Below are 26,689 nucleotides of genomic sequence, written 5' to 3' on the forward strand. Positions count from 1 at the left end.
CAGGTTCTTATCCAGGACAGCGTCCCTCCAGACTCCGATCTGTCCATCAGGACAGCTCTCTGCCTGGCTGGGCACTTGTTTACCACAGTCCCTCAAGCAAGCACTTGTACTCATGCTCCACATTTAGTATTCATTGTTTTATTGTTAGAAATGAGAACTACACTAGAATTCAGCGGTACCATATTTTATTAAGCAAGGGGTAAAACTCATTTGCAGATTGTGTTATTAACAATATTTATTTGTCTATGGTATCTGTACTGGGGGAGAAAAAGGATGGTGTATGCCTTCCCACTAATATTCAGGAGGGCATGAGGTCGTCTTATCATCTCCTGTTGCTCACATTTTCCTGAAAAGCCCACGTGTGCTAATGAGCACCTCTCACATCTCACATCCTCACTGTCCTTTCAAGTGCTGTTGTCTGTAACTGTCACACTACCCAAATTATAATGCCGGTTGGGAAAAAGCAAAAGGAAAACACAAACCAGTCATTGCCTGAAGGGAATTTTCAGATTGGAAAACTCACAGGTACTATTTCCATAGTAAAATGTGACTTTTAATGCAGTTCAACAACATTGGTTGAATTCCATGGTTGCTATTAATTCAACCTCCCTCTCCCCACTGAAACAGTTTTATTGTTTCAACTTCCTTTAAAACGCTGTCACCTAGGGCTCCTTTAAAAGAAATCACCAAGACTTTGCAAGCTAGGTGCCAACTGTCCTGCTCCGATGGGTCTGTCGGCTAGGTGAGGCAGCACACTTCCTAGGAGTCCTGTCTCTCTTGGAACCATTAGCATGGGACAGCTAAATGGAAAATGTACATTAAGCTCATGCTGTTGCAAGTTTGAGGGTGGCTGAATGCTGACTTTACAAAACCAAACTGACAAAGGTGATCAGTGAGTCCTTCATTAAATAATGCAGAAAAACCTGTGATGGGTAAGGTGTGAAATAGCACTGCCTTGCTGTGGTGTGACTGGTAGAAATGCTCATGGAGGTGGACGCTTGGGATTCTTTCCCAGATTCACTTGTGCTTTTATTGCTTTCCTCAATCTCAAAAGAACAACTGATGAACTTCTGAGACTGGCTCTTTATTTTTCAGGCCACAGGGCATCTACTATAAAAGGATAAAAAGGGAAGCAGACAGAGGAGGCTATGTGCTCCGAAACAGAAAGCTTCAGTGGTGAGTCAGAAGGCAAGGTGTTTGGCAAACTAACCAACCTCAGAGCAGTACAACTGGATCAAGATGCAGTCCATCCAAACTTACTAAAATAGACCGTGTCCAGACATCGCCCTTGCCTCCCTGACTCTGCCTTCACCACAGCAGCTGAAGTATCCTTTCACTCAATTAACCTTTGACTAAATCCAAAATAAAACAGATGGTGAGAAGCCATAGCAGAAGAGGTGAGGCCTTTGGTACTCCATTTTGGGCTATTGATTTTCCAGTAACAGATATTTCCTGGAAAGGCTTTAGAGTGAGTTCATTTTTATAACTGCCTTCCAAAGAGAAAGAGTTATATAAGTCTGAGGAAATTATTTTATGAAGCTAAAATGCATAAACAAAAGCTGAAAATGGAGATGATGGCCAATGATAAAGGAAGGCTATGATGGCCTCGGGAAACTTGGAATCAAAGCAAAAACATCCTATTATAGAAATTTTGAGATAATTATACTGCCCATAACAATGAGTTAATGTCAGTGGAGTTAATGTCAAAGGTGATTATTACTCTATTTCTGTCCTACTTGACTAGTTTGCCGACACAGCTGCCTGTTCACCTTCAAGTGCAGTGATTGGCAGCACACCTGCAGGTCCTGGGCTCTCACAGAACAAGCAGCCCTAGCCTATCATCGACACATAGATTGCAAAATCCCACCTTTCCTAGTGCATGTAGGCTCTGTAAGGCATACCATTTAGGCGTCTACCATAAGTTACAATGAACTGAAGAAAGTTAGTAAAAATAAGTAATACTGGCCCTTACTGATCGTATTTTCCTATTTCGATGTAGGGAAAAATCATCTCTCACTCTCACCCTGCTCATCCTCAGAGTTGAATATTCAGATCTTGTGAGTCTGCCTTTTGGTGGCAGCACAAAGCACAGCCTTGTGACAGTGCGCGGCAGGAGCTGCATTCCAGCTTCCAAGGAGCATTTTGATGGGGGAAGAAGAGAAGGCAGTCCGCGCCACCACCTGCGGGCGTGGATGGCAGGCACATGCATCCTTGCCTGGTAATCCGCGCATACAGTTCCCCTTCCCCGCCTGAATTCCCTTTCAGCTCTTTTCTGCTTATCTAAGTGCCTACACTCCATGAATCCTATCTCCTGGATTGAACCTTTCCCTTTATTGTTCTCCAATGTTAGTTTAGTAAGCATCAGAATCGGGGGGAAGGGGAGGTTGGGCGAGTGGTGTGTGGCTGAGCACGTTGTTCAGAACGCTGTTTTCTGAGATCTACTGCCAGGTTCTGATGAAGCAAGTCAGCTGTGGGGCCCAGACATCTGCAGTTTTAACAAGCTCCCCAGGGGCTTCTTCTGCAAAGTATTCCCCAACCCACTGTGAGAAACCCGCCTTAGGACACTATAACTTTACATCATTCTCTGCCACATGGCTTACACCATCATGTCTGTCCTGTCTTCCCAATGAGACCAACAATGCCAAGACCCAAGTGCTGCACACAAACGGAGCCTGACAGCTAAACTAGAGATCCCTTATCCTGCACTTCCCTTTTTCGGTTTTACGGAGGTATAATTGACAAATAAACACTGTATATATTTAATATAAACAACTTGATGTTTTGATATATGTATACATAGTGAAAAGGTCACCACATAGAGCTAATTAAGACATGCATCACCTTATACAATTACCATTTTCTTTGTGCTGTTTTTGTTGTTGTTACTTATTTTGTAATCCCTCCTGACACGTAACATCAAGTTACAATGAGCGGAAGAAAATTATTAGAAAAAGTACCTGCTATTTTTCAATGGTGATAGAAGCGTAACAAATGGCAATGGACTCTGAGGACAATGAAAGAACCAAGGTCAGCACAGCAAAAGCTATCACTGCGCTGCCACATCCCTAAAGGAGGCCAAACTCCCATTCAAAACAACACACCAGCAGGAGCCAAGCCTTGTTTAGACACATAAAATATGCCCCATGGCAGATGCAGGTCTGCCCTGGCACCCAGAGCAACTGTGATCACGCTGGAGAACTTTCTCACATTTCAAAATTGATGTGCCACCAGAATTGTATCAAGTACTGAATGGGGCTGACATCAGCAGACAATCCCTTGGAAACTTAAAAAGGAGAAGAAAATGTCCATAGAGTTGCAAATTCCAAAAGGTCTCTATCCTGCCCAACTTTATAGGATGTGATGTTAATTTTATGTGTCAACTTGACTGGGTCACAAGGTGCCCAGATTAAACATTACTTCTGGGTGTGTCTGTGAGGGTATTTCCAGATGAGATGGGCCTTCGAACTGGTAGAGTGAGTAAAGCAGATGGCCGTCCCCAATGTGGGTGGGTGTCATCCAATCTGCAGAGGGTCTAAGTAGAACACAAAGGCTGAAGAAGGGAGAATATGCTGTCTGCCTGATTCCTTGACATAGAACATCAGCCTTCTACCCTCAGACAGGAACTTACACCACTTTCTCTCCTGGTTCTCAGGCCTTTGGACAATTAAACTTCTAGCAATCTACTCTACAGATCTTTATATGCTTTGCCAAAGTTCCATGTATAAGATGTTCACCACAGAATTGTTTCTAATAGTAGGAAGTATAAACAGTGCACATGAACTCCAATAGGAGGTGGTATGGGTAAAATTGTAATATTTCCAGAATATCTTGCCTGGCTTTATAGTACATCTGCATATCCACAGGCGTTCAGAGGTGGAAAGAAGTATGGCCTTAGTGCATTTGCATCATTCCTCAGAGGTGGAGAGAAGTTCATATCGGTATCAATGGGTAAGTACCTGGGCAAGGAGGGCTTATCCTACCTGAGAGGTGAGGGGAGGGCCCGTTTTGCTTCTTCAAGAGCAGAGGAAAGAGGGCCCTGGACTGCAGTTTGTAAGCAATAAACGGGTTTTAAACTTGATTTCTCCCTTTGACTGATTTCAGTTTTTAGAGGTATTTTGCCCTGGGATTTCCTTTCCCCAGACTTACAGGTGGGTGAGTTTGTGTATAGTATACATAGGATTTACATAGGGCCCATAAGAACCACAGAGGTTAATCCACCTCAGATAATCCTAAAACATTTTAAACTGGTAGAATCAGCAGAGGCAGAGAAACATCCAAAGCAGAGCCCTGGTGTACTCCAGATCCATGGGGAGAAGAAACTATGGTAACAATTTTCATCCGCTATTCAACTCTGTCCTTTCTTTAAAAAATTAAATCACTGGGGGTCATTTGGAAGCTAAAAGAAGTGAAGTGGAGGAAGGGAAGAGGGAGTCAAGTTCTGCTGGGTCATATATTTAAATTTCAGAAATGTAAGAGGAAAAATAGTAACAAAATTGTTGCCTGTGATTACTGTTCAAGTTACCTATGATCCTTCTTGATTTTTCACACCAACTACCACTCATGTAATCATTATGGAGCAAATTCACTGAAGAGTGAAATTCAATTTTTTGAAACCAAATGTATAGAGATGTTTTAAAATGATTTATCCATGCACAAAATGAAAAGGAGCATGCAGTACAAACACACATTGAATACTGGGTGAAAAGTGAAACTATTTCAGCAGAGGTGGGGGACAACAACAAAGCTACCAGACAGAGAATCGTAGAGGTTATAGTGACTTAACCTTTTCATTAGTGACAGAGCCAAGTCTGGAAAGGACACATGAAGGAAAGCTGAGAGAAGATTAAGGAGGATGATGTGATTTCTTTTTCAAATGGGAACTTATTTTGAGTATTGCACATGCCCTATTTATAGCTAATATATTTTGACGTATCTGTGTTCAAGCCAGAGCCATTTCATTCCTCCTTCTGTACCAAAGGGCAGTCTTCCCTTTGGGCGCGCCTCAAAAACAAGAGTGACAGTATTTTAGAAGATATCACAATGGATTGATTGATTCTAAAATAAAATCACAGCGTGCAATCACGTACAACTTACTGCTTTAGAGGAACTTGGGAATTCACCGTCTAAAGCTGTGGTAAGGCTATATCTAACTGCTGAAATTCCCCATATGCCTACGTATTGGCCAATTTCTCTTCTGCTGCTGTTTCATAGGCCGTGCTCTGAATCTTTGTGTTGCCTTTGAATTTTTCACTGTGGTGTGTGTAAAACTTCTAGAAGAGCTCCAGTGCAAGGCAGCAGACTCTTGCCATGCAACTGCATCCAGCCTTCCAGCTGTGTCACCTTAACACATCAGTGAATCAACAGGTGAAAAGGGTCCATGAGAGTCAAGAAAACTTTTGTTTATCATCTGAACACTCACCACGGTATAATAATTCTTAGTAAGTGGAGTAGTTTCAAATCCTTTCACAGCCTTGGGAGAGATGGGTCTCTCTGTGAAAAAGACATTTAAATTATTTTAATATCATAAAAGACTGAGATGTACATTTTATAATAGTCAACCGACATACTATAAATATTGTCAAATGGAAGGATCAGTGCAAAGGTATATTCCTAAACAAGGGAAACTACACTTTTACTAAATTATAGGTGGTCAAAGTTAGATCTTCTTATCCAGGCCCCTCAATTTCTGAGGGGGAGAATAAGTCAAGGAGCTAACGCTGAGCTGATGAAGAACATTGCTCCCAGTGTGGGCTTGTTTCTTTACTCCCTTCTGCCTCTCCACTCAACTTACTCAAAACAGATAAGCAAAGCCAATGCTCACCAATTATATATATATTTGTAACTTGCAAATTGCTATACAAGTATAATATAATATAAATAATAGCAGCCATCCTTTCTTGAGGCCGTCTGCTGTGCCAAAATAATCAAAATCTTTAATACACTGAAAACTAGCAGAAAATTCTTCTCCCTTTTATGTATCATTTTAGTATCATTCCATTGTGCTATAAAACACTGCCTTTCTTCTACAAAGTTAATCTTATCTATTAATCTCATGACTAAGAGACATCTTAGGACAGTGTTTCCTTAAAAAAGAAAACCACTTAAGAAAAAATACAAGACAGTGATCATAAATGATTAGCTGATTACTATCTTACATACTACATACTTATATACTACATACTATCTTTTCTACCCTCGTTTTCTCTTTTACTTCCCTTTGCTTTATATTCTATTTTTATCTTGCTGTATTGGATGCTGCTTTTAAACACTTTCTGAAATATGATGGAATATAAATAACTAAAGAATAAGATACCATCAGACCTTGATTTTTCCTTTTTAAAAATATTTCCCACTTTTAAATCTATTACATTCCCACCCTAAAAATTGCAAAATATAGAAAATAAAACTGATGATTAGCCCATCAGCCATAGCTAATCAACACCCAGAATAACATTTTGAAGTGTATCTTCCCATTTCTTCTACATATGTGCTCGTGAACAAACACACACATGGCTCTTTCTTACTTTACCTACAATTTTCTAATTCTCCTTACTACAGCATTATTTCATGAGTATTTTCTCATTTAACCTTGATTTTTAATGAGCATATGAAAAAATATCCCTTATATTTATTAGGCACTTAATAGCTTTAGGACATTGTATTTGGTCTTTACAACAACCCTATCAGGCAGAGCTGACCTTCTCATTTTGCAGAGGAGGTCACTGAAGTTCCAGGAGGTAAAGTCAGTTGCCTAACAGAAACTGGCCATGCTGGGAAAGGGCAGAGCCAAGATTGAAACCCAGGTGTGTCTTAACAAGAGCCTGTGTTCCTTCACCAACATGATACCCAGAGAGAAAGTTCCCAAAAGGCTCGATCAATGGCTTGAGCAGTAGTTTCTACCAGAGCTCAGAGGGGCCATCATTTTGAAATGGGGTGGTCAGAGATGACCTTGCTGTGCAGGGTTGGGAGGGTGGCCAGCATTCAAACAGGCAGAGAAGACAGTAGAGAGTTTTCTAGACAGCACAGCTATAGAAATTTCAATGCTCAAGGCAGTACTGTTCCTATGACAGTGGATCATCCATCTAGGCCAGGCAGGGTAGAGTGGAAGTAAGGTAAACAGGTAGCAATGAGGGACAATTCTGTCACTTCCTAGTGATGACAAGTGGGGCATGGCCAGTGTCTGGAAGCTTTATGCTATTTCAAGATCTGTCTGGATCTACCTGGTGGCTTCACAAGGCTTTACTAAGCAAACCTGAGCAATCAGAGCCACCTTGCCTATACTTGGGATTCTAACTGGCAGAGCCAGGACTGCAACACAAGTATATCCACCAAGCCTGGTGTGCTTTCCAAGTTTTCCACAAATGTAGCTATAATGGTTTGACTTAGAACTCACAGTTGTTTGGTACAATTATGATGTAAACTAGCCTTGATTAAAAATGAAACTTTGTAGAGATAGTAGCAAGATATGGTCAAAAGGTATGCTTCAAAAGCAAGGCAGAAAGGAAGGAAAAACAGTAATGGAGAACTTGCAAGGCAAAGAAGAGGAAAGGAAAGGCCACAGGAATGAGTAAGTGCGATTGAAACAGAATGCTAACTATGTAAAGCAGAGAAGAGAAACATGAATTGGAGAGAAAGAACTGGCTGCCTTGCAGACTTCTGGGTGGCTGAACATAACACACAGAGCTAGTGCTCTGATAAGACTGATAAAATTGTCAAACCTCTAGCAGCACTGATAGAGATAAAAAGAGAGGAGACTCAAATTACCAATATCAACAGTAAAAGAGGTAATGTCAATACAGACCCTGAGGATGTCAAAAAACAAAGCAATACATGAACAATTCAACACACGTAAATTTCATAATTAGATGTGAAAAAAACCAATTACTCAGAAAATAAAAACTACCACAACTCACCCAATATGAAATAGACCATTTGAACAACAATTAAGGAAATAGAATTTATAAGTTTAAAACTCTGGAAAATGAAATCGCCAGGCCTATATACTTTCACTGGAAAATTCTACCAAAGGTTCAAGGAAGAAGCAATACCCATCCTTAATCTCTTACAGAGAATAAAAGAGGGACAACATTCTAACTCACTTTATGAAGTCATTATTACACTGACACCAAAACCAGACAGTACAAAAAAATCTTCACTATCCCTCCCTCATGAATTAGGTGCAAAAATCCTTAACTGAATATTAGCAAATAAAATGCAGCAATATTTTTAAAGACTTCATACCATGGAATTCATCCCAGCAATGCAAAGCTGGTTAAATATGCAAAATTCAATCAATGTGACCCCACAATGTCAATAGTCTAAAAATAAAAACTGCATGATAATATCAATCAATGCAGAAAAACTTTTGACAAAACTCAACACCCATTCAAGAGGAAAAAAATCTCCCCCCAAAACAGGAACAAAGTGGAACTTATTCAACCCAATTAAGGGCATCTACAAAAAACGTACAGCTGGTATGTTACACAATGGTGAAAGATGGACTGCTGCATGCTTTCACCCTCAGATCAGGAGCCAGGGAAGGGGGTCTGCTCTCACACTCTCCTTGAGCCTAGTGCTGGAGGCTCTGGCCTCCCGGCAGTCTGAATGCAGGAAGGGGGATCAACACAGAGTCGAAGGATCAAACTTGGAGAATCTTCAAAAATACAGCCCTTGCAAACGGCTGGCCCCATGACAAGCTTCAGGGGGTGGGTACAGAGAGAAAAGCACCAGCACTATGCCTCAGTGACAGCTTCGTGCCTCTTGTTCCTCTATGACCCCACACCCACCCTGCCGCTGCTCCCCACCTCCAGCCCCTGCCATGAGTTCGCTCTGAAAGCCACAGAAGGAATAAATATGTGGAGGTTCAGTGAGACAAGTTCAGTCCCTAGGGTGGTTCAGAGTGACCCAACCAGAACTACCATGAAAACATAAACCTTTTAGGGGGGTTTCTAAGGCAATGCAATCACTGAGAAACATCAAGTTAGTGAAGGATTCCAGTGGGTTGCTTGGCATAATCTAACTCAACAACAGTCTCACACAGAGCCGTAAGAACTCCCCTAATCCTGATGTAAAGATCCTTTACAAACTAATTTTTTATTCTTTCCCCGCCAGTGCTGACAGTGAAATTCTTATTGCCTGTTGGTGGTGATAGGACAAAAAGAAATCGAGTGACAGTAACTACTCTCTCTAGATGTGAAACATCTATGTGATACACCCAGAGGATTAAAAGAGGACGTCTAAATATAAAGCTCAATCCTACTTTTGGTTTATAATCAGTAGGAAGAGACATTTCTTAATCTGCATTAATACAAATTTAATTAGCCATCTACCTAATCCCCTCATTTGATACCTATAATTGCCTGCTAATATGTTTTAGAGGAAGGATTTAATGACTCCTTAACTGAAACAGTTGCAGAAAACAGAATTTGCTTAAAATATCTGTTCCAATAATACTTGCCTCAATATTTCCTTGCAATGGAAATTTTACGAGAAAAATTTTAATGCAAAGTCTGAAAAGACCCTTAGCTTTCCTCAGTAACAAAGACAAAAATAAAAAAGACATATAATTTACTATGCTATTGATGTATGGGCAGAAATTATTTCAATGTATAAATAACATGTTAATATACAGAGGTTACCACTGATTTTTAAGTAAAAGACAGAAATTGTATAAAACAGCAAATTTTCTTATTTATAATATATCTGACTCAACAAACAAAAAGCAAATAATCCAATTAAAACATTGGCAGAGGATCTGAACAGACACTTCTCCAAAGAAGAAATTCAGATGGCCAACAGGCACATGAAAAGATGCTCCACATCACTAATCATCAGGGAAATGCAAATTAAAACCACAATAAGATATCACCTCACACCAGTTAGGATGGGCAACATCCAATAGACAAGAAACAACAAACATTGGCAAGGATGTGGAGAAAGGGGAGCCCTCCTACACTGCTGGTAGGAATGTAATTAGTTCAACCATTGTGGAAAGCAGTATGGAGGTTCCTCAAAAAACTAAAAATAGAAATACCATTTGACCCAGGAATTCCACTCCTAGGAATTTACCCCAAGAATGCAGGGGCCCAGTTTGAAAAAGACATATGCACCCCTACCTTTACTGCTGCACTATTTACAACAGCCAAGAAATGGAAACAACCTAAGTGTCCATCAGTAGATGAATGGATAAAGAAGATGTGGTCCATATATACAATGGAATATTATTCAGCCATAAGAAAACAAATCCTACCATTTGCAATAACATGGATGGAGCTAAAGAGTGTTATGCTCAGTGAAATGGGACAAGCAGAGAAAGACAAGTACCAAATAATTTCACTCATCTGTGGAGCATAAGAACAAAGCAAAAACTGAAGGAACATAACAGCAGCAGACTCAGAGAACTCAAGAATGGACTAACAGTTACCAAAGGGAAAGGAACTAGGGAGGATGGGTGGGAAGGGAGGGATAAAGGAAAAAAGGGGCATTATGTTTAGCATACATAATGTGGGGGGATCCATAGGGAAGGCAGTATAGCACAGAGAAGACAAGTAGTGACTCTATAGCATCTTATTAAGCTGATGGACAGTGACTGTAATGGGATATGTGGTGGGGACTTGATAATAGGGGGAAATCAAGTAATCACAAGGTTGCTCATGTAATTGCATATTAATGATAACAAAATAAAAATAAAAATAAAGTAATTAATTAAAAAAGAAAAAAACATATATCTGACTCAAATGAAATAAAGGAAGAAAGGCCCTTAATATATCTTCTGTTGTTTGTATATATAATGACTGAGTTACTCATATATGTGTTTTTCATGAAGTAAGATCTTTGTAAAACAATTTTGCTTAAATAGGGTGTATTCTTCTCAAGAATAACAAGAAATGGAGACATAGGCAGTCAGGACTGGTAACAATGGCTTCACAATATCACCAGTGTCCAATCCCACCATCTTGGTGAGAAGCTTTTATCATCTTAGTCACAAAAACCTACTCTACCTTCAGCTTCAAGCTCATGTTGAAAGGAGATGTGTGTGTATGTGTGTATTTTACACTCAAATATTCTATTTCATAACTTGCTACAGTATTAGATTGGTAGTTCTGTAAGTCTTCTGAAATTAGCCTTCCTCCTACAGAAAGGAAAGAAGCTATCCCCAGGACTTCGTCCATAATGATCTCTGAACAAAAGCTACAGTGGAATCAAAACTTAAAATGCCAGTCCCCAAGGGCATATTTACAAGAAGACAAAGTGCTCGGGTCAATGACGGGCTCCAGAGAAGAAATCCATGCATGGCAGTCCCTCGGCACAGCGATCTGTGGGGTGAAGGTTGTATGGGGTGGGGGCTCCTTCACTTTGTTTTTAAGACAATACAAAAGAATGTGTAATACGAGCCTGAATGGTACCACAGGCTACCATGAATGAATGTCAGAATTACTATTCAAGTGACCTCAGTGTTACATGTCTGACCCAATTGTAAGCAAATAGAGATCACAGGAGTTCTTTAGTTGCATGCCTGATTCAACTTCATAATTGACCCAAGAGGTTGTATGGAAGTGGAGTTTAAAGCTCCAAATTGAAGGTTTTCTTTCTATGAGATATGCATTTAATCTATGAATCATTTTTAAAGCTCCTTAAAGATAAATCTTCATTCATAAGCTCACACATCAGTATGAACTTTCCGGCAAGAAATTTAAAAATGGCAGGTATTTTCTAGACCTAACATAAAATAGCACAGCATTGAATTTAATATGTCCCTCAGCAGCCTTTAGATAAGTCTTGGCCTACTCAATATTTTGTGGAGGAAGCAAGAATTGGGATAGGAAAGAAATCAAGTCAGCAAAGACTTGACACCCACTTCCCAGCAGGACATTTTCAATTCACCAAGCTAATCTCCTCCACTGTCTCCTGAGCTCCCTCTGTGCCGCCATCCTACCACAGCTCCTTTGTGGTTCCTGTTCTCCCCAACCAATCACTGTGACTTAGCTTGTCCTCCCCTCTCTGGTGGGCCTATCCATGGCTTCTGTGTCCCTGAGCCCCACCTCCTCCAGGAAGCCCTTCTGCCCACTGATAGTGTGCTACATATTTTACACTTCATCATCTACCACTTTGTCCTATCAGTTGTCCGTTTCATCTCTAGCTCTTATCTCTCGCCCAAGCTCCAAATCCATACTGCCAACGACCTGTTGGCAATTCTCAGAACCATGACTCACTGGCACCTCCACTCAACAAGTCCAAAACAAATCATCTTCAGTGCCAACCAGCCACCCAATACACACACACACACACACACACACACACACACACTCATACCCTCCTCCTCCAGTCTTCTCTATCAATGGAGTTCTGCATCTAGCAAATATTCCCTATGTCTAAAGGACCACTGTCAGGCACTATGGAGACAGAAAGGTATTCAAAGATGAACAAGTGCCACCTGACCTCCCTGTCAGGACAAGTTCGGCACCCCTCTTATGCTCACCACTGTCCACAGCACCCTGTATTGGCCCCAGCACTGAACTTATACTGTATTCTAATGCCATCACCCCCTTACCAGACTCTGAACTTCAGGAGGGCAGAGTCATGTCTTAGGTTTCTCTGCCTCAGCGGTGCCCAGGACAAAGACTGGCTAGGTGGGTGACACTGCATGCCCTTAAGGAGCTCACCACTGACCTGGACCCCGAGAGTCAGAGTTATCTTCACCTCTTCCCTTGTCCTCATAACTAGTCATCAGCGAGTTTTCTTGATTCTATCTTAACAGTGTCCACTGCTTTCATCCACTTTCTCTTCCTGTCCACTATCATAACTGTAGCCCAAACCACTATCTGGGCTGCCTGGACCCAGCAAGAGTCTCTCCTGGCTTCCCTACATCCTGTTGGTTATTCTCACCCCTTCCTGACAATCCAGCCCCACACCACCACTAGAGGGATCGTTGCAACCCGTATGCTATTCTATTCCCCTGCTTAAAACTTTTCACTGGCACCCGTCTGAACATAGCTCCAGCTCAAAGCCCCACTCCTCTTCGCTCACCTTACCCTCAACCCAAACCATCCTACCCCCCCTCCATGCTGTTTTAACTACTCCCTCTAACCTTCTACTACCAGTCAGAATATTCTTTCCATCCTTCAAGGCCTAATTCAAGTGCTTTTATCCCCTGACGTTATTGTTAATTGAATCATTTCTTTTACTGATTCAACAGCATCTCATTTAGAGGTAGAGCTTTGCCTGTGTTACTGATTCTGTCCTATCCTGTGATAGCTCATTGTGTACACAATATCTTGATTACTCGACTGTAGGGGCCTTAGAGGCGGGGTCCATGAGGACAGATGATTACAGCCCCCTCCCCGACCAAGTGCCTAGGTTATGCTCAGTGGGCAAGCTGAACAGAATTTAATGAACTAGCTCACAATATTCATTCATTTTATATATATTTACTGAGCCTAACCAAAGCAGAACATCTCTGCCCTCATGGCACTTACATCTTAATGATAAGGCACAGACAGATAATGAAGGAAAGAAATAAATGTATATTATGTTAGATGGAGAGAAATGCTAAACAAAAAGTCAAGTAGGGAAGGGGGCCAGGGGCAGTGGAGATAGGGCTTAATTCTCTCCCAGATGACCGGGGAAAGCCCCAAGTGACACTGACAGGTAAGCAAAGGCCTGAAGGAGAGGGAACCAGCAAGCTGATATCTGGGGACTGGGCCAGCTGGGGGGACAGCTAGTGAGGTAGATGTCTGTTTGGCACAGGCGACCAGGAGGCCAGTGTGGCTCAAGTGGAATGAGTGAGGGGGAGAGAGGTCAGAGAGGAGGTCAGATGGGCAATGGGAGGCCAAATCCTGGAGAGCCTTGTAGGCTGTTGGGATGACCTTGGCCTTTACTCTTTTTGAGATAGGGCACCATTACCCAAGTTACACCTTGAAAGAGTCACTCTGGCAGCCTATAAGAATGACAAGGGCAGGAGTAGGGACGCCAGTTAGGAAGCTACTGCAATAAGGCAGGTGAGAGATGTTCCACATCCTTGCAGGCCTCTGGCCTCATCTGTCCAGACCTACTCTTGTCAGCTGGGTAAGAGATGCTCTGAGGGGTTACCAAGGTGCTCAAATCAGAGCCAGAGCTTACCAGGTGAGTCCTTAACTGAGTTCTAAACCAAAGAGAGGACAGGAGAAACATGAAGGGAAAGGTCTGAAGAGCAGGACAAACACACCAGGGAGTGGCCCGACTGTGCTACAAGGCATCTCAGTGAGGGACAGTATAATGAAGGTGTGCTGTCTGTCCACGTCCCCTGTCCCCTCAACAATGCTTGGGATTACCAGGCAAGGCAGCAAGCACTGTGGCTTTAGTTTTGCAGATGAAGACACTGAATCAGGGACCAAAGTACAAGTGAATCTGGAAAGTTATTCAGCGGCCCTAGCCACCAGCTTATACCCATTGAAAGATGTAGCGAGGGGTAAAAATAGTGGTGAAAATCATCAAAACCACAGAAATTCCAAATAAGGCCTGAGAAAATACTTCAGGGTTGAACAGGGTCTTCTTGGTTTCTGGTAGTAAAAAATGCTGAAAATCTGTGCTTACAATGATAAGTCTGTCAGTAAACACTTACTCCATTACCCAACCCCTTAACCAAACACACAACACAGAAAAGTATGCAAACCAAATTTAATATTAAATGCTTTAGGGAAAAGCTCCTAATACTAGTTATCTGGGGGAGGGGGCAAAGGAGAGAGGAATTTTTATTATCTACATTATATATTTCTGCAATATTTTAATTTATTTATAGTGAGCTTATAATTGCATTAATTAATAGTATTAATTTTGAAGCATTTAAAAAGCAGCAAAGACACCTACAAAAGAAAAAAATGCACTGAGGAGCAAACCACTCAAAGGAGCCCCTGGGAAAATATTTTTGAAAAGTGAAGAGATATAACAATGTGAATAACTAAGTACTATTTTATTTGTATTATGACATATTTTTATAAATCAGGGTTTTTTTGGTAATATAGGCAGGGCCTATTTTACCTACTTTTTGCCAGGGGGTGACTTATAAACAACTGAAATTTCTTTCTCAGTTCTGGAGGCTATGAAGTCCAAGATGAAGGTGACTTCCTATTCATTACCTGGTGAGAACCTGCTTCCTTTAGCTACTTTCATTTGCATTCTAATACGATGGAATCACAGGATCTCTTTTTTTAAATTTATTTTTTATTGAAGTTTCATTGATATACAGTCTTATATTGGTTTCAAGTTTACAACACAGTGGTTCAACCGTTACCCATGTTATTAAATCCTCACCTGCCTCACTAGTGCTGTACTACTACCCCCGTGACCAACTCACAATATGACTGAGAATTTTTGTGTACTTTTATCCCTCTCCCCCTCCCCACCCACCTACCTCAGCCCCTCCCCCATGGTAACCACTAGTCACTTCTCAGTGTTTATGAATCTCTTGCTGTTTTGTTCATCCAGGGCTTACTTTCTTAAATAATAAAAGGCAAGTAAGTTACTTAAGACAGCTCTAGAAACACTACTGAAGAGTGATTAGATTTCATTCTCTGGATATTTTTTTGGAAAATGATAAGCAGTTAGTAGCATGCAATGAATTAAGGGCAATCTCATTCAGAATCAAAGTGGCCAGGCAGCTTCCTGCTGTCCTATGATTGTTATTTCTCCACACGTCTGAGACATTTATATTTAGGTCTGCTTCAAGACCTTAAGGCTAGAAAAGGGAAGTTAGCACATGCTGATTCTTAGAGTAGCAGGAAGGCCTATGTACTCTATTACATGGAATGGACTAGAATTGGTCAACAGAAGGGGTGGAACAGGTGTCTGGGCTTTGAATTCTTTCACTTTTTAAATATTTTGCTGCCTTGATGTAAGTTAAATACAACTGCATTTCAAAATATCTAATAGCAGATTTTTCCCAGTTCTATTCTAGTCTTATTGTTGACATATGCATAAAAGTATAGTTTCTGTCAACCAGTTAAAACTACAAGATTTTCAGTAAGAATACTAAGAAGTACAAGACACATTCAAAAAGACTTTTAAAAGATTCACTTACCACTGGATTTAATTTCTCGAACATAATTACTAGGGAACCAGCCTGTTCTCCCATTTAATGTGCCTTCCCACCATCCGCCTTCTTCAACTCTAGTGACATAAATGATGTCCCCTTTACAAACGGACAGCTCATCTTCATTAGTCTGCTTAAAGTTGAATCTTGCCTTTACTATCAACTGGTGACTTCCATTTTCTGTCATCTCCTAGAGGAACAAAAACCAACACCAGATGAAGCATTCATCTAAATAGGACAGGGACAGAAATTACATGAATTTAGGCAAATAAAGTGAGGTGGCCAGAGATAAAGCCCCAAGTCCATCTCAGTTTCCAGTTTTTAACTTCAAGGTGGCCCTAACATGTATAACCCTCAGGGGGGATTAACAAATCCCTCAACTGTATGCAAACTTGCATTTGTGAGACTATGTATTGTGGAGGGGCCATAGCTTTCATTTCCCTCTCCCCTCACCAATTATCTAAAGATACTATTTAAATGAGCCCAGAGACAAAGTAGAGTGCCAAACCATTCCACCCAGCCTCTACCCAACACACATAGTCTTACATAATGATACGACCAAGATTAGATCCTAACCTACTCATAAAACCTGCCTCCCACCTCACAATCACTAAGAATATCTTAAATTGGCTAAGACTTAGTCATATGCAAAGATCAAATACCCCATAGTTCCCGAAGTCAGGAGTTCTTAACTTGTCACGGGCCCCTTTGAGAAGCTAATGAGCACAACACATCTTTACCAAAGCACATACCCGTATGTTCATACACAGGAGATTTTTGCGTATCATTTGAGAGGGTCCAAGGCATGTGCAACCACAGTGTTCATCAGCTCCTCCAAGGGATCTGTGATTTCAAAAGGTTAAGTGCTGTGGAAATAATTAAAGTGCTTTGGAAGTAACAACTCTTGATGGCTTAAAGCAGGTCGGTGGCTTTTGACAAGGAATAAAGGTCTCAAAAGAGCAGAAGATGGAGCAGTTCCTCCCAAATAAAGGCACCCATTGAGACCAAATGCAAAGATACCCGGGCTGTTCCAATACAGTAGCTCATCAAAAGCTCAGTAGGAATGCAAAGAAATAAATAAAATCGCGATGATCATAGGAAGAAATATTGCTTGCCTACTATGTGCCAAGCACTATTTAGATCTCCTAATAAACCACGGGTAGGGGAACTAACGCCAAGTGGCCATCAGCAAGTAGTCATAAAGACTTACATTTGCACAGCATTCTCAGGTAAAAAAAAAAACTTGCTTGATTCTAGGAAGGGAAAGAACTTTGGGGCTTCAACCCTGATTTCCTGACTCTCTGCCCCACATGCCTTTGATTTGTTCCAGCAGGCCAGCCTGAACTGCTGCTAGGTTTAAAATTAGTTTTCTCTGCAAGGCCCCAAATAAACAGGATGGCTATCTCACCACATATGGGGCTGCGATGGGGATATCAATCTAACTTTATGTATTTTGAAACAGGCAGGGAGAATAGGGGGACTATACTTACCACTGCCTTTGACTGCCTTTGCAGCCCAGGAGCTGTGCTAGAAACTGCTCCCTGTGGGTTTGTCTGAGGACTATTAGCAGCACTAAGAGAAGAGGAACGTCCACATGGTCTTTCTGATAGCTGATCTGTGAAAAGAGGAAAAGGCATGGTAAAGGGAACCATTCACATCAGAAAAACATCTACAACAGGACATTATCTTTCATGGGACATTATCAAAGGCAACCTAGCCATGATTCAACTGTTATCATTACGAACATGCCAAGTGTACTTCATCCCCCTCCCGCTTTGGTGGCCAACTTCTTTCTCTTAACCTTACTGGCCATTGCTCTCCAGTAGAATGAAAAACAGCGACAGAACCACATTTTCTCTTAACCCATTTCCCTACAACTATTCCCTCCTGAACCAGCCGCAACAGTATGGAAAAACCAGGGAAGAACTATATTGGGTACCAAACAGCTGTTTGTGCTCTTATTACTTTGAAATATTTCAAATTTCTCTCTTTGGTTTTTGGCCCATACTAAGTGTTCTTTTCCTGCTCACATACAGCAATGTACGTGACATATATAATGTAAAACCCCCTTGACCTGGCCTGGGAGGTGAGGATGAGAGAGAGAATGTGTGTCTGGGAAAGATGCAATCCTGATAGTAGAAAAAAATTTTTTTAAGTCAAACTCAAGAGTCTTTTCTTCCTTGAAACCGTGTGAAATTCGATCCGACCGGTGCTGAGAATGTACTGAAGAGTGGAGCTGGCTTCTCGACAAATTCAAACAGGGGTTCTTTTCCTCTCCATTTATTTTTAAAAGATATAAACTGCAAAAGTCTAAAGCCCAAACAGTCCCTAGGCGACAAGCTCAGTATCCAAGTAATTTCCTTGATGCTGTGGGTTTTAACTTTCACCTCCTTATATTTATAAATATCTGTGGCAAGGGAAGAGACTGTAAAACTTGCTAGGAGAGTTTGGCAAAGGAACGTATAATTTGTGTGGCATAATGTTAGAACTATATGATCCTCCCTGCCCAGAACTGGATAGCTGTCATGTGTGTTAAATATAGTTACTTGAATTAGTTGTACTTTCTGCTATACGCCTTGCAATAGCTCAAAAGCTTTTTTTTTTCCAAATAGCAAAAGAACAACTTCGGAGAAGTATTTTTACATTTATTGCTATTATATACAGCTCTTTTGACTAAAACTATAATTACTTGATAGCTTCCTAGATGCTCCATCCTATTTGGCACTTGATTATATTGTCTGCTCTTGTTCTCTAAAGGTTTCATGGGGTAAGCTGAGTCTCCCTACATAGATGGCAATTTTCTCAAGGGCGGACACCATATCTTACTTCCCTCTGTAGCACCTGGCAGTGCTGGCTGGGCACATAGCCTGTTAAAGCAGTTGAAGCAGCAAGACCCATGTTTGGGCATAAGGGCTCTGGCATCAGATGTGAGTTTGAATCCCAGCTCTGCCACTTACTTCTAGCTGGGCAACTGTGCATCTGACTTTCCTTATCTGTAATACGGACCTAATAATAATTCTTACCCCCAGTGTTGTTTCAAATTGAATGAGACCGCTATGGCTCTTAGGGTAGCCTAGACCCATGGTAAGGGCTCAAAGCATGTTAACTGTGGCTATTACAGCCCAGCTGTAGAGAAGATACAATACCACAGAAGGAGGGAAGTTATATACCCTAAGGTTATCACTGCTTGCCTTGCATTTACTAGGACATATATTTACTATGTCCAATGTGGTGGGTATTAAACATTGAAATAGAAGGTAGTCTTTTCACTCATTATGAACCTGAAGTTTCCTTTCCAGTGCAAGGTCACTGAGGGGGTCCCTTGACATGGATGAAGGCATACGGAAAACTATGGGAAAAATGTGTGTCTCACCGGGAAAGAGAAGTAACAGCTATATTCTGTAAAGTATGAAAAAGGGAGCTGGTCTATGCCTTTCTTTTCTGGCTTGTTATACCCAGTTACCTATTCAATAGCTTTGAATGAAATCGTTTCTTGGTTCTTCTCATTGTATTAAGAGCATTAGAATAACTTCTCTGATAGGTATGTTCAAATCTTAACACACGAAAAATTAAAGTGTTTGATACCCACTGGGGTTTACTTGGAGAGAAGGAAGAAATTTGCACCAATCAAACAATTTTGGCCATAGTTGGCTCCTGGGGTAATCAGAAACATGTGGAGCCAAATATATCACCCAGAACTCTACTCACAGACCCTGCTTACCTTCAGTTGCTTTGTTGACAGCTAAAAGAGTACTCAGAACCTTAGAGAAATTGACCCCTGAATAAAGGTCATCAGGATCAAATACCTATGAGAAAGGAAATTGAAACTATAAGACACTGTAAGTATTCAACTCACCAAACCAAACTATCAAAAGGCTGCTTCCTCCAGCTCTCAGGAGAAAAAAAAACGTAAAAGCCACGACCCAAACCTCTGCATACCGTGGGGAGAAATGAAAGCAGCAGCTGAGCTGCCTAATGACATGTGGCGGGCCATCAGTGAGTCAGAGCGAGGCAGTAATGGGAAATGAGAGCCAAGCTGAGAACACAGGGCCCGCCGGGAAACGCACAGTGCACACTCAGACCCACTCTTCTGACCGGAGCCTATCAATGCTCTCAGCCCAGTTACCGTAACTTGTATGCATGGGTTACAGTTAATGCCCAGCACCTACAGAATGACTGTTACAGTCACAAAGAAGGACGGTGGAGCCTTTCGACACATTTTCATCTGTCCAGTCGATTCACTGCCCTCAGTAAGGACACTGTCAGCAGTCCCCTTTCCCTCCGTTCCCGTCCCCCCACTGCCACCCACTGAGTCCCAAGTGCCTGGGATCCCAACTCCACATCGCCCAAGCTTTCTGCCTAGGTCTGCCTTTTGCTCCCAGCTCCAGCTCCTGGTTTCTGCAGCTTGACCTTGCCCGTCTCGGCTCCTCTTCATGGATTTGAACTCTTGCCTGCCTGAGCCTATAGGTTCTTCCTGGCCTCAGGTGACTTTCCCAGATAGGAGTTTTGGCCTTGTGATACTGCTCAACTTTCGGAAACAAAACATTTAATAAATACAATATTTCACTTTGCTGGTCATCATTCTGATATGCAACTATCCCTAGTGAAGATAACAATCAGCTATTGTTTTAAAAACAATTTGTTCATTTTTATATGTATTCCATGTATTAAAGCGTATTAAGACTTCTTCCCATCTCATATGTGTATATTTGAAACTAGAAGTGTTGTAAAGCACAGGCACAATCTATTAATCGGCCAGCCAACAATGTAGATACAAAGAGCTATAGGTAACCAGATGCCCACCATCTAGATGGAAATGCACCTTCTAAAAATATTTTGTTCATCTAGAAGTTTACATCTTTCTTCCCAGATGTGGTGACAGGAATAAAATGTATCTTTGCATGTGGGACATGACTGGTAATGGATTTTCCGATTAAGTAGAGCCATTTGTTTTGTCTCTAGTCTGCATGTTTTCTGGGAACCACGTCAAGACACAATTTTATCTTCTTTGTGTATATATTCTTGAAGACCTAAAATATGTCTCTAGAATGAAAATATGTAGTATCTATTTTTTTTCCAAATTTAGGGGACCCGCCAATACAAATAATATATGCCAACGTGAGCCTACAGAAGTCTGCCTATTCTGGGATCCACAGCTCCACCATGCATTTAGTCAATGAATGTTTTACAATTAAACTTAAAATGACTGAAGAGCCCAATCACATCTAAAAATGAGACACAAATATACTTTTAGTAAAGGCATAGTGCCAATATTACTAAGGAGTGAAATGACACTATGGTCCAAATATACTTCTGAATGCTACAATATAAAATCCAAAGTTTTCCTGGAATAAATTGATAGGCATCTGCTTTAGTTTCATGAAGCCTGGGTGAACAAGATGCAACAGACCCTGGAGAGAGTATCTAGTATCCCAGGAGATTCCAGACTTATTGAATCTCCCTTAGAACTGATCAATGGGAAAGAGTTAATGACATGTATGCCAAAATGGCAACAAAACACAAACTTTATTTATTTTTAGCCCATAATTTCTAATGCAAACACAAATGCATGTGTGAATGTGGAGATGTGAGTGTTCAGTAGCCATGGTGGAGATGAGTAGAGCCTAATAAGTGGAAGTAAGTATTAACAGAATAAGGCATAATAGCAAAAGCTGTGATTAAAATGTCTCCTTTCTTTTTATGTTGTTCCTTATCCAGGTTAATCGACTGCCTATATGTGGCAACTTCTACTTGGTACTGTCATTATTCACTTGTGCCAGTACTTGACCAAATTTGAAAATGAGTACACTGATCAGAAAATGAAACGTGCATCAAGACTCATTGTGTCTGCCCGAGGGAAGTTGCCTGGACTATATACACAGTTCCCTCTTTAGGAAACTGCAGTACACTCGAGTTCACCCATGGACACTGTTCTCCTTGCAAGCCTATTCTGGAGCACTAAGAATGGCACAGGAAGGAGCTGGAAGAACCCTCCGGGGACTGGTAGAGAAGACAGTGCCTAAGGGTTATGATTTCAGAGCAGCTGAAGGAGAACATAGAACCACCAACACCCTCCACTGCACCACACCCTTGCAGGCCTCAAACTGAATGCTATGGAAAATTCCACCCCAGACCTTTCTTTCTTTCTTTCATGATCTTGAGATTGGCTCTCTACTAAAATGGAAATAGTATTTGGAGCTTGTGCAACACTTTCAGCTGTTATCAGTCTCTCATACCTTAGTGTAAAGGAGAGGCATGAGACCAACTTTAGAGACGACAATGTGGAGAAAAACTGAGGGCACTGGCGCCAAGTGTGAAAAAGCAGAGAAAATCCCCCACCGTGGAGAGGCTGGAGGAGAACAAGGAAAATTCTATTACAGTACAGGCCATGTGCCTTCAACTAATCCCAATTGTATATACATACAAGATGGAGAACCAATTCCCTTTCCTATCAGCAAAGCAGTGGGACTTGTTAAAAGCGAATGCTCATGTGCACATTGACGTTGTGTGCGATTTTCCAGTAGAAAACCATGATGATACTCATCTTCTGGTGCTCTGTGCAAGCCTCACTAGCCTGTTTAGTATGGTATGAAACAGACTCCCAGATTAGCTGAACTTTATACCTATTTTGGTCCAGAAATGAGCTGGTGACTTCCAGTTGGATCTGTTAAGGTCAGATGAACAGCAGGATTCCCTCCCTCCATTTACCATGACTGTGATGTAGACAAGAAAAAAAGGATTGCTTCTTAAGACTACTGCTAGATGGTTTCAAGGTCCCACTCCTGCAATGGGATGAGGCAAGGTTCAAGTATAACAATAGCAACAACAACAAAACATTGTATCTCCCTGGGTAAGCAATAGGACAGAGAGGGATCAAATGTCATTAAGGGTTTGTTTAAGGTATTTACATATAGCCAGTCTAAGGGCCAATCCTACATCAGCAGCTAAAGTTAGACAAGGCATTTATTTTTTAAATGTTTCCCCATATTGAAATGCAAAGCAAAACCACAATGAGATATCACTTCACACCAGTCAGAATGGCCAAAAAGAAAAAACAAAACAAAACAAGAAATAACAAGTGTTGGCAGGGATGTGGAGAAAACAGAACCCTCCTACACTGTTGCTGGGAATGTAAATTGGTGCAGCCACTAGGGAAAGCAGTAGGGAGGTTCCTCAAAGAAACAAAAATAGAACTACCATATAACCTGGTGATTCCACTCCAGAGAATTTACCCAAAGGAAAGAAAATCACTAATTCAAAAAGATATATGTAGTCCTATGTCTACTGCAACATTACTTACAATAGCCAAGATATGGAAGCAACCTAAGTGTCCATCAACAGATGAATGGATAAAGAAGATGTGGTACATATATACAATGGAATATTCCTCAGCCCTACAGGCTATTATGCTCAGTGAAATAAACCAGGCAGAGAAACACAAATACCATATGATCTCACTTATATGTGGAATCTAAAAAACAAAACAAATGAACAAATAAAACAGAAACAGACTTATAAACACAAGAGAACACACTGGTGGTTGCCACAGGGGAGGTGGGTGGGAGGATGGGCTAAATAAGGGAAGGGGCTAAAGAGGTACAAACTTCGAATTATAAAATAAACTAGTCACAGAGATGGAAGTACAGCATAGGGAATATGATCAACAGTATTTTCATAACTTGGTATGGTGACAGATGGTAACCACTTACTGTGGTGAGCATTTAGTAATGTACATAATTGTTAAATCACTATGTTGTACTCCTGAACCAACAGAATATTGTATATCAACTATATTTCAGTAATAAAACAAAACAAAATAAAATAAAATAACTGAATGTTTCCCTACATTTTTCCATTTTGGATATCCACAATGACAGCAAAACCTATTTTCTATCCACTAAAAACCAGGTGTTAATTTTGAGCTGTTGGGGATCTGCCAGTATAAACTGCACAGAAGTTAATATTTTTATGGCTTTACAAATACAGCCTTTTGGGGTCGTTTTCAGTTTCAACATACATGCTACCTTATGACATTTTCCCTAAACTGACAAACACAAGGAAGCATTATAAGAACAAATTCCCCCACCCCCTTATTCCATTCCATCACTAATCTTACAGCTGCAATTTACTGATTTACTGAGCCCTTGCTATGTGCTGGCACCATGCTTTTAGTTATATGTATGTGTGCATGTGTACATATGCATATGTGTGCATGTATATATATATATATATACATATATATATCCATTCAGTGCACTTGATTCTCCCAGCAAGCCTGTAATGTGTGTATGTAATGTGGGTACAATTATTTCCCCCATTTTATAGATGAGTCAACTAAGAATCACAGTAATTAAGTCACAAAGCAAGAAAGTGATGGAACCAAAAAAAATACACAAGAAAGCTCCCTGAGAGGCATTTCAGCCCTTTTGCATACTTTGTCTTCATGAGACATTAAAAAAAATGAAAAAGAAATTCATGGGTTTACACATGAAAATAAATCCCTTGCTGCTTTCAGTATAAGCAGCATCTGTACCATCTACAGCAAGTACTACAACCTCCAGGATGGCTAATTCAACTAATCACAGCAAAAAGAAAATCTCCCGTGTGACAAGACTGTCCACGGGGACCGTGCCTAATTCCCGTGCTGTTCTTGTCCTTTCACGCCCTGACCCACTAGGCACTGAGGGACTGCACTGAGCTACTCCTCTCTGGTCATCTGGTTCCGCCTTGGGAGCTGCATTCATGTGTGAAGTGTGGGTTGGGTTGGGGTCCCACCCATGGTCACAGAACCAAACTAAACCGTGACTTGGCATCATGCTCTAACCACCTGAGTTCACTAGTCGCAGCCCCAACCACCTCCTTAAGGGAAGCAGCCGTACCATATACTAGCTCAGAACAAGGTAATGTGTCCAGTGTCGTATGGCTTTAGTACCATTCAAGGACTTCCATTTGAAGTTGATTTAGGGTTTGGAGTGATCACAATAAGCTCCATCACTCAACTGTTAAAATCTAATAGACTGAAAAGCAAGTGATTCAGTGGAACCACATGGACATAGCTTATGTTTCAGGCCCATTAAAAAAAAGATTCCAGATATTTTAGGAGCCTTCCATCTCTCCCTCATTCTGATTGTCCTTACTGAATAAAATCTTAAATTAACTTAGCCCATCTTGAATCCCACTCTCTAATTCTCCCAGCTGAGCACATTCCCTGTTAACCCCTGAACTTTGCAGGAAATGTCATTACACTGTGCAACAGAGCAAGCAAATCTGAGCTGCTTAGTCATATTTCACTGGATGGCACTGCTCCTGGCTCTGTGAACACAACCCAGGATGCTTCCACATAGCTCCTACTAAAAGCAGTCCCCAAATCAGCCACAAATAATGCTCTTAGCTCAGAAATTGGACTCAGCCACTGGTATTCCACTTACTAGAATACAGCGGATGGCATTTGTACCCTGCCTGGTTTTAAAAAATAGCTGTTCCTATTTGTTATGGAGCAAACTTAAGAAAGCAAACTCTGCTCTCTACTCCTCTATTATTTCCTTCATTTCTCTCCATTTCAGCCATTTAGGGAACAAGATCTACTTGTGCATGTAGCTGCAATTACACCAGGGTACTGAAAAGAGCACTGGTGTGAAGGTCAGAAGACCTTGACTCGGGTGACAGATTTGTCACTGCTGAGCAGTTGCAAGGACCTTAAGAAAGCAACACGATGTTTTGGTGACTCTATTTCCTATCTGGAAGGTGAGATATGTCTTGAACTAAACAAGTGGAGTGAAAGGCCTGCTGGCCATCATCTGAATATGGGCTTTCAAAGGCAGCATCTTGACTGCATTCCCAAAGTCCAGAATCTGGTCTCCTATTCTCAGGGTCTTCAGAATGGACTCAGGCTAACCAAGGTCACAAAAGGCCAAAGCACAAACCAAAATGCCAACTGGCTATTTTTTTACTAAAAAATTGAACCATTAAGAAGGTTAAGTAATCCCATTTTATGGCCAGATCACTCTCTCCCAATGGAGAAATCTACATGGTAAGCCAAATTAGAATGAGAAAGTTGTTGGATAGTATAGAATCAAAGCAAAGAGAGTCTGGGGTATTGCAGCCGACCACAATCATAACCTGTTTATAAGGTGACTTTTTCAAAATGTCATTTAAAGAATTACCTATTTAATGAATGGATAAAGAAGATGTGATACATACAATTACACAATGGAATATCATTCAGTCATAAGAAGAAAACAAATCCTCCCATTTGCAACAACGTGGGTGGAGTAGAAATCATCTACTTGGAGAAAGACAAGTACCAAATGATTTCACTCATCTGTGAAGTATAACAATGAAGCAAAACCTGAAGGAACAAACAGAAGCAGACTCACAGACTCCAAGGGGGGACTAGTGGTTACAAAAGGGGAAGGGGAGGGGAGGGCGGAAGAAGGGGATTGAGGGGCATTATGATTGGCATACATGGTGTGGGTGTCACGGGGAAGACAGTACAGCATGGTGAAGTAGTGACTCTATAGCATCTTACTACACTAATGGACAGTGACTGCAATGGGGTTGGGGTGGGGGACTTGATAATATGGGTGAATGTTGTAACCACATTGTTGCTCATGTGAAACCTTC

The 26,689-nt window shown here is 41.1% G+C and overlaps 1 protein-coding gene across 8 annotated transcripts in view; it reads right to left on the minus strand.

The window, feature by feature from the left end:
• Positions 1-26,689, minus strand: part of ARHGEF6 (Rac/Cdc42 guanine nucleotide exchange factor 6) — a 94,032-nt gene that overhangs the window by 46,446 nt on the left and 20,897 nt on the right. For all 8 annotated transcript variants that reach the window (XM_036919168.2, XM_036919165.2, XM_036919166.2 and 5 more), the window contains 4 exons: positions 19,788-19,872; positions 17,557-17,681; positions 16,055-16,256; positions 5,420-5,490 (listed from right to left, as the gene is read on the minus strand). In XM_036919168.2, the coding sequence (XP_036775063.1) occupies positions 5,420-5,490; positions 16,055-16,256; positions 17,557-17,681; positions 19,788-19,872 (483 nt within the window). The remainder of the gene's footprint in view (positions 1-5,419; positions 5,491-16,054; positions 16,257-17,556; positions 17,682-19,787; positions 19,873-26,689) is intronic.

The sequence above is a fragment of the Manis pentadactyla genome, chromosome X (genome assembly GCF_030020395.1).
Source record: "Manis pentadactyla isolate mManPen7 chromosome X, mManPen7.hap1, whole genome shotgun sequence".
Classification (NCBI taxonomy): Eukaryota; Metazoa; Chordata; class Mammalia; order Pholidota; family Manidae; genus Manis; species Manis pentadactyla.